General features: G+C 37.3%; 2 protein-coding genes across 4 annotated transcripts in view; one reads left to right on the forward strand and one right to left on the reverse strand.

The window, feature by feature from the left end:
• Positions 1 to 2,571, reverse strand: part of caps2 (calcyphosine 2) — a 40,425-nt gene extending 37,854 nt beyond the window's left edge. For all 3 annotated transcript variants that reach the window (XM_002939946.5, XM_012959913.3, XM_004912953.4), the window contains exons 1-2: positions 2,448 to 2,571; positions 248 to 314 (exon numbers count right to left, since the gene is read on the reverse strand). In XM_002939946.5, the coding sequence (XP_002939992.2) occupies positions 248 to 314; positions 2,448 to 2,458 (78 nt within the window). In that variant the 5' untranslated portion in view covers positions 2,459 to 2,571. The remainder of the gene's footprint in view (positions 1 to 247; positions 315 to 2,447) is intronic.
• A 136-nt stretch (positions 2,572 to 2,707) lies between these two features.
• ccdc107 (coiled-coil domain-containing protein 107) lies at positions 2,708 to 8,578 on the forward strand. Its single transcript, XM_002939949.5, has 6 exons — positions 2,708 to 2,998; positions 4,593 to 4,780; positions 5,223 to 5,292; positions 5,512 to 5,602; positions 7,460 to 7,557; positions 7,798 to 8,578. The coding sequence occupies exons 1-6, from the start codon at positions 2,839 to 2,841 to the stop codon at positions 8,049 to 8,051; spliced, it is 861 nt and encodes a 286-aa protein (XP_002939995.3). The 5' UTR covers positions 2,708 to 2,838; the 3' UTR covers positions 8,052 to 8,578.
• The last annotated feature ends 544 nt before the right edge of the window (positions 8,579 to 9,122 follow it).

Here is a 9,122-nt window from a genome sequence, read left to right on the forward strand (position 1 = left end):
TCCTTCTCATGTTAAAAATAGATCTTTTTTTTTAAAAAGCATTCAAGCTGTGTCAAGTCAAGCAGGTGCAGCTTTTAACACCAGAATTTTACAAAGAAAATTTTTATGCACTTTTTTACACTGTTGTTTAAATGGCGATGCCTGGCAGTCAGATGGTGATGTGTTGCATATCTGGTGGCTGTTTTTTTACATAGCATGATACATAGGCCGCTTAGTCTCTGCAATATGAAAAGCAAGTAATCCTTACCTTGGAAAGCTGATTGCTAGGTGGTGCTCTTGGGGTAGCAGATACTCCTTTAATCTCTAAATTCATCCTGAATATCACAAAATTAAATGATTATATATGATTATATATATTTCATATATTATGCTATATGAAATGTACTAGCAGTTCCATTCATTGGATGATTTGTCTCCCGATGCATAAATACCTTTTTTCTATTTAACAAATACTGATAGTAAACTCCTTGAATCACATTTGAAAGAGTACTCCTGGGTGCTGTTATTACAAATATTCTGAGTTCTGCAGAGGAGTTAGGACTATTCTGACTTTAATGGATTAATTTTGCTGTCATGTTGACTGATCTGGCTACCCTGGAACATGAATGGAAATGGCAGCTACTTTCCTTTGTCTTTGGCCAAGAGCTGATCCTTAGGGGCACATTTACTAACCCACGAACGGGCCGAATGCGTCCGATTGCGTTTTTTTCGTAATGATCGGTATTTTGCGTTTTTTTCGGAAAAATGTCGCGACTTTTTCGTTACTAATACGATTTGTGCGAAAAAACGCAAGTTTTTCGTAGCCATTCCGAAAGTTGCGCAAAATCCGGCGATTTTTCGTAGCGTTAAAACTTGCGCAAAAAGTTGCGATTTTTTCGTAGCGTTAAAACTTGCGCAAAACGTTGCACCTTTTAAGTTTTAACGCTACGAAAAAGGCGCAACTTTTCACGCAAGTTTTAACGCTACAAAAAAATCGCCAGATTTTGCGCAACTTTCGGAATGGCTACGAAAAACTCGCGTTTTTTCGCGCAAATCGTATTGGTGACGAAAAAGTCGCGACAATTTCCGAAAAGTCGTAAAGACGCCGAAAAAATCGCAAAAAATACGAAAAAGTCGCAAAATGTTCGTTTTCAAATCGGAATTTTTCCAATTCGGTTCAGATTCGTGTCTTAGTAAATGTGCCCCTTAGTCTTATCATTTTTATTTTTGGGAGGATTTATGTAGTATATAAATCACTAAAATACTACTGAGCAGTTGGTTCTAAAAATCAGAGGTCAAAAACCAGAGACTGTCTGCAGCACACTAGTATTATTACTAGTACCACCTTTTATTTATATAGCATGATTATTTATCATTTAACAAAATCTAGGGCTCATCATGTTCCCCCCTATAACATGGCACACCAGAGCCAGTTTCCTGTGGAGCCATTTAACCTACAAGGATGTTTTAAAGGACATGTCAACCCAAAAAATATTATTTTTGCCTAATAAAAGTAAACATAATTCCAATTCTAATTCCAATAAACAACTTTCCAATGTGGATTTATTTAAAGTTTTAGTGCTTTAATAGTTTTTTGTAAATGTAATTGCTACTGAAAGCAGCATTTGCTGAACATCTGGTTGTTACTTTTTAAACAATTTTGCAAAAGCCAGTCTCCTTTAGCAAGTTCGTGTTACATTGATTCATATGCCAGAGCCACCAGGGCAGAGACTAAAAAAGGACTGGCAAACACTATAAAGGTATAGGACCTGTTATCCAGAATGATCGGGACCAAGGGTATTCTGGATAAGGGGTCCTTCCGTAATTTGGATCTCCATACATTAAGTCTGCTAAAAAATCAATAAAACACTAATTAAACCCAATAGGATTGTTTTGCATCCAATAAGGATTATTTAAATCTTAGTTGGGATCAATTACACGGTACTCTTTTATAATTACAGAGAAAAAGGAAATCAGTTTTAAAATTCTGAATTATTTGATTAAAATGGAGTCTATGGGAGACGATCTTTCCGTAATTCGGAGCTTTCTGGATAACGGGTTTCCGGATAAGGGATCCCATACCTGTACTGTATATTGCAAAGTTGATTAGAATTATGTTTTTTTTTTATTAGGAAAAATATATATATATTGATTTGACTTGTCCTTTATGTGACAAGTGAATGTGAGAAAAACCCGGAAGAAAACAAGGCAGAGAACATATCAATTCCTAACCGACAGCAATATGGGTATTGGGCAGAATTTAACACTCGCAACATAGAAGTGAAAAATATTAAATCCTGATTTTGCTGTGTTTAACGATTGCCTGGTTACATAAAAGGCAAAAAACAAATATTTGACCTCCAATACTAAGTCTTGCTTTTTCATGGCTGTTCGGATCTGAAATTCTCTGTTGGCACTGAGCTGTCAAGTATCGCGCAGACAGGAATTATTAGATCCACTTCTCCTACCTTGCACACATTTAATAACGATTCCAAACGCAGTACGTAAGCGCTTCAATTTCTGGGTCTTCGCATGTGCAGTAAGCTGTTCTAGTAACCACGGTAACAACATTTGGGGTGACGTAAAGTGTTTGCGTTCCAGCGAAGAGACTGGGCAATTGATTGGTTGAACGCTTACGTGAGTCATTGAATTTTTTTCCATTTCGAACGTCTTTGGTTACTGCACCCATAACGAGGCTTGATACGCAAGAAAGCCCTACCCATTTTCTCGTCCCTGTATTATTATTGGGAGTTTTTGCGTTGCATGGGTGGGAGCAGCAAACTCTTATAGTAGTGGAGATGGTGACAGTATACTGAGGTTATATTGTGGGGTGTGGAGGGTTGGCAAAACAGTGAGGACATGGCGCTGTCAGTCGTCAACCAGTTAATGGTACTGATATCTCTAACTCTGGTAGTGGTAACCATCATGCCCAGGATCTTTGGCAGCGTGGGAAACAGAGAGGTAGCCGGCAAGCAGGAAAAAGAGAGGATTTCGCCTGTTCACGGCCGTGCTAGCAAAGGTACTTGAGATTAGCATGCTAATTTCTGTGGGTGTCCGCGCTGCTAATATCTTTCGGATACAAAATGGGGTTTTCCGATAAGAACTACAAAATCTGGGGCTATATCAGGGGTCCCCAAACTTTCTTACTTGTGAGCCACGGGTCAAATGGAAAAAGACTCGGAGAGCAACACAAGCATCAGAAAAGTTCATGGAGGTGCCAAATAAGGGCTAAGATTGGCTATTAGGTAGCCTCTATGCACACTATCAGCTTACAAGGGGGCTTCATTTGGTAGGAAATCTTGTTTTTATTCAACCAAAACATGCCACTAAGTCAGTAATTCAACAATAACTACCTGGTTTGGGGACTCTGGGAGCAACATCCAAGGAGTTGGTGAGCAACATGTTGCCCCCGAGCCACTGGTTGGGGATCACTGGACTACATAGTCCACATAAAGACTCCATCAAAATACCCTTTAAAAAGAGTTGTAAAGTATGACAAAAACTGTCTGTTTGGGATTGTCCCCTCTACTGGTCATCTGTAAATAGCGCAAAGTATGCAGCCAAGTCTGATTTGAAGAAAGGGTACTAAGATCATGCTTGCCTGTAGCTGAAGTGATACTGGTAGCAGTTAAGGTTCTGGCAATTCTAGTCCTCCATGCCCTGACATTAATTCCTAAATGCAAATTGGTAAGAAAAAAAATCTGTTTGTAGAAAACATTTTGCAGTTTCCCTAATTTTGGGACCTAAACTTATGTGATTTTAAGCGGTCCAATTTAGTTCAGCCAGGAACTTTGATTCAGCTGAATTCTGCTGATTTGGCCCATCCCTGGTTTTAAAATTATTTGCAAATGTAATTGCGATTGCAAGCAGTATCTGTCTCTTGCTATTCTCTCCTGTTTTCCCTCTCTACCCATACCAATTTAACAGTAGTCAGCTTTCCCACAGCCAAGCCTAACACTAGACAATTGCTAGGCACAGATGCACAATTTTTCTATATTCCTGTTCACTCAGGCTCACTATTAGAACAAAAACTGCTGCAGTTTAATCAACGGATATGTTTGCTATTGGTTGCTTATCTGTAGAACTAGGTGACCCTAAACACACAAATTGCATGCTCATATTAAATTTGGTCTTCGTAGTGACAGTAAGAAAGAAGTATGACATAATTTCAGACAACTTATTTCCTATGAGTATTTTATGACTTCTACTTGGTTTTTTTTGTTTGTGCAAATAAAAGCATTGGGAAGTGGTGCAATCCTTAACATAATTTGTTTTTCAAGTTGTAACAAAAACAATACTATAGCAATACCATAAGATATGTAACAAGACAGGCTTAAAGTAGAAACTAGCTGCAACTTTACCTTTAATGGTCATAGTAAAGGTGACAATAAAGGTAAAGTTGCAGCTAGGTTCTGCTTGAAGCCTGTCTTTTTACATAACCTATGGTATTGTAGCTCCAGTAATTGTGTAAACCACATCTGTTTATATAGTGTAATTACACCTCCCATAATATACACTTTTCCTATTTTTCTTTAATTATTACTGATAATGTGGGGCTAAGGACAATATTCTCTATTATTCTAACTGTGTGATTTGCATTTTTTTTATTCCAGGTAATCCTGGTAAATCAAATATGGCTCCAGGAGGGCCAGAAATGATTATTCCAAATAATATAAGAAATTCAATAGAACAGGAAATGAAAACAGAGAAGATAAGTGGGAGAAGCCATGGCATTGCTTTCACTCTGATGCCAGTTTATGCTATAGGTGTGGCTCTCTTTGCAGCATTCAAGTTCACAAAAGTAAGGTTATCTGCCAAACAATGGGTTTTTTTTTTCCTTTTTTCATAATTTATATAATGTTTATTTGGGATGTAATGCTGTTGTTTAGGTATAGGATCTATTATCAATAATGCTTGGGAAATGGGGATTTTAAGATAAGATATATTTCTCTAAATTTGACCATCATACCTTAAAGGTACTAAAACATTTTACAATTAAAATTGTAATGGTTCTGCGACTAATATCACTGGAGCATTAACATTCAATTTTTATGCTTCTCTGTGGATAATCTTTATTTTATAACTCATTAGAGAGCTCATATTACCTTTTGTTAATAGCAGAAAGAAAAAGTAAGTAAAGGTACTATATTTGTTTTTTTGGGGGTTTTTTTATGTATGCATTTAGTTTAACTGACAGTTTAAGATGTACAGAGTATTCACAAATACATTTCTTTTAATCACAGATAAATAGAAAAGAAAATAATCAAGCACAGCTGGAAGAAGAAGCAACCAAAAGGAAGGCAGAAGAAACAGGTAGTTATTTTCATGAATGCAAATACATAAACACACACACACATACATATATATTATATAGTGAATAAATTACCCCCTATTGTAATATATAAGTATGTTATAAGTCACAAGGAGTTCCATGACAATTGATTCTTGGGTGGGCTGCAAGCATTGAAATTGGTATTCTTGGTTGGGGTCATGATTACAATAAATGTAACCTTTCTTTCTTCCTTTCTTTAGAAAACCAGCTTGTTGAACTAGAGCGTCATCTTTTACAAACTGAGGACATGTTGAATTCTTTACTCTCACAGCTGGATCCACTGTCTAACTGGCAAGTATTTTGTGTTCTCCCTTTACTGCTTATTAGCAACAAGTGACAACTGTTAAGGGGTAGTTAGTGACACCTTGATTTGTGAATGATTTTTCAGATCATGCTTGCATACATTGTATTTCAACTGACAGTATCCTGATTTTCCTTGAGCGCTAAAATGTATTTCAAACAGCATGGGGTTAATCTCCTCCCAACAAGAGCAAGGGCACTAAAAGACAAGGCACCACACTCAGCCATGTTTATCCTATACCCCAGGCTCTTGTGCTGTGTCTCAGAGTTTTTTTAATACTATGTACTAAGAGGTACATGGTAACTCTGTTGTGCTTTGTTGTTTTTTTATTTAGTTACTGTCCTTTTTATTTGGCTTTTTATTGTTTTTCACCTTAGTTAACCCTAAACATTACACTGAAAAATGTACTAGAGTTATAATGGCTTTGGCCATCACTCCCATTTAAAATCACCCACTGCCTTGGCCGGCCCAAGGGAACTTGGTACCTTGGTGGCCACTTCTTCTTCTGACCAGAAGAAGAACATGATGGGCAGTAGTTTCCACTCAAAGGAGCCAGGATGGATCATCTTGACCAGCAAGCACCTGCCTATTGTAGAAGCAAAAACAACATTATTAGGATGGGTACGCTGTAAGCAGATGACAGTAGAATGGTACTGATACTCTGACTAACAGAGTCCTCTAAGAATCCTTACCCTGACATATAATCCTTAAAGGGGTTATAGGTGGTTGCTCTGCACAAGTTAACTTGGTCACTGAAGCTCAGAACCTTTTTCTGGTTCCTTTAATTGTAGAACTACACCTTGTCAATAAGGGGCTCTGTTCACTCAATGTCTTAAGCGACAGTGAAGACATTCTCTGTGTCAGTGCGAATTGCAGTCTAATCAGTTCTCATGTAACTGCCATTTTTGTGGCCCATACTAACATGCTAGTCCTGTGGTCCTACAGTGGCGATCACAGGGATGGCCTTTTGCCTGGCCTTCTCACCAGCATCTGTCAGCCAGTCATTGGATGTCGGGTTAGACGACCAAGGCACACAACAAGAGTCACAGAGTTAAAGTTTAATAAAATAAAAGAAGTGCTATGACATTGTTTATGTATTGACTGTAATCAAAAACATTTTTGGGTGATCACAGGGCATATATTGGGTGTAGTGGCAAACGGATGTACAGTCTGGTTTAGAGTCTGGTCAGTTTATTTTGTATCCAAAAAGACTGATTTTTTGGAGACTGATTACTATCTCTTTCTTAGGCTCCAGTTTATTTTTATCAGAACTGGAGGTCATTATAAACCATTTGACCAAAAGGAAGAGCATTTTGCTTCCCCAGGATAGAACTCAGGCATTTGGACCAGTCTTGTAATTGAACTTTTTGGTGGACAACCTTTCAGTCCTTTTACCAAAAGTTCTTTCTCCACTCCCAATGTGCCTTGAAGTATAATGTGGGGGATTTAGAATTTCTCTATGGTGCATGTGCCCCCTGCAGACGATGACAAAAATGGGATTACTGTGTATTTACACAGTGTTTCCCCCAGGCAGAAATTTGAATGTAGGTAGTAACGCTTGGTGCAGTGTCCAGGTTCAGTACAAATTTATGGAGTGTATCTTCCCTGAAGGAAATTGGCATCAACCGCAGAAGTCTGGTCTACAAGGGATGGGAGGGGACTTCTCTTTTAATGCCCTGCCTCCTGTGGAAACCCCATAGTAATGTGTTCCCCTATGAAAATTGTAGAACTGTATTTATCAGTAAGTGCAAAAAAAATAAAATCCTGTTTAATTGTTAATTGCTTTAGAGTAATTGATCTGAATGTTTAATGAGAACTGATGTTAAATCTTAATGATCTTGTTCTAGCGTTAATGGTCTAGCTAATGGACAAAACGATGAAATAATGAATCAGCTGCAGCAGATCAGACAACTAATGAAGAGAACTGGAGTGGATAAAAGTTCAGGTGCAGTAAAATGGCAATTGCCTGTTCATATTTCCTGTAATGCTAAAAATTTTAAATATAAGCAGAGCTGAGTTTCTTTACAGAATGTAAGATTTTTTTACATTCATATTTAAGTAATAACAGAGGTTCTAGATCTTAGGCTGTGTTTTTATTCTTGAAAGTGAATTTCACATAATGGGATAGTTGCCTATATTCATCAAGAATATGAAGCTTTTTAATAAAGGTAATTTATTTTTATAGCCAACAATGTCTGCCAAGATCTTCTGGAAGATTTTGATTCATTCAAGGGGCACTGTTCTCATCTTAGTGAGGATGATGAAAAGGAAAATGAAGAATCCTTGACTAATTCTTATGAAACAAACAGGACTCAGTATGTGACAGAAGAGGAATATAATGACACTGATTCCCTGGAAGCAGTAGACAGTGATTATTGTAATGAAGATGCTGTCCTATCAAAGGAAGGCTTGAGAAAGCGCATTGTGACTGAACTGTAATGACACTTGGCATTTAACTTTCTATGAATTTAAGATTATTCATACAAATTTAGAAACTATAAAGGTTTCATTTGAAGGTATCGTTAGTATAAAATCTACAGTAAACGAATAGATCCATGCATTGAGTACATTTAGAAATGTGTATGACATTTTAAATGATATGTAGGCTAGCATGATACCTGCAGGTCAGACTTATTCTGGCTAAAGACAATGGATAAACCTAGGGTTCAGGTTCAGTGTGGGTTGCTATTGGCTAGCTGCAGTGTGCAGTAGCTTTTACTGTGCTTTACAGCTGCTCTTACTATCCCTTTGCTTCTGTCAGTGTGGCACTAGGTCCTATCACCTTTGATGTCATCTCTGGCATCACCATAGGGTATGCATTGGGCTGTAAGGAGTAGGTGTGGGTTAGAGCTAATGAGAGTCAGGAAATTCCCAAACTACACATTACTATACTTTGTGTCATGCTAACTTTACCATGAAAGAGAAAAATAAGGAACCATATGTAAATGAAATAATTCACAAGCTTATTCATATCTCATAGTAAGTTATATAATTTTATATAATACACAAGGGTCAGAATATTCTGTAAATTATACCCTTATGAACAGTGCTTAGTGATGTCCTCAGTTAGCATTAGTGTTCAGTGATGTAAATTGTGTCACATTACTTTCTGAAACTTATTATGTATTTTAAAAATAGAATGTACCCTGTAAAATGTGAGGATATTTAAAGTCATCTTGGAGTTCCATGACCTGTATAAAAGGACTTGTGCCATTATATGGTAATATAAGTCACTGAGGTGTTCTATGATCATTACAGTAGGGGTTACATTATTCCCCAAATGCCTATATGAATAATTGCTTTGTCTGAGTAATCTGCATGTCAAATTGGGAAGGGGTGGGGTGTTATGCTTAAATAATTATGAAAAATTTCCAGAAGCCAGAAGAAACTTGCATACCTGAATTCCCTGCAAAAGAAAAAGCTAGCGAGAGTCTAGTGTACAGAAAAGAGATCAACTAATGCCTCCACAACATGAACTTACCTTTTTAAAGGAACAGTAACACCAAAAAA

This window comes from Xenopus tropicalis, chromosome 3, assembly GCF_000004195.4.
Source record: "Xenopus tropicalis strain Nigerian chromosome 3, UCB_Xtro_10.0, whole genome shotgun sequence".
In the NCBI taxonomy this organism is placed as follows: domain Eukaryota; kingdom Metazoa; phylum Chordata; class Amphibia; order Anura; family Pipidae; genus Xenopus; species Xenopus tropicalis.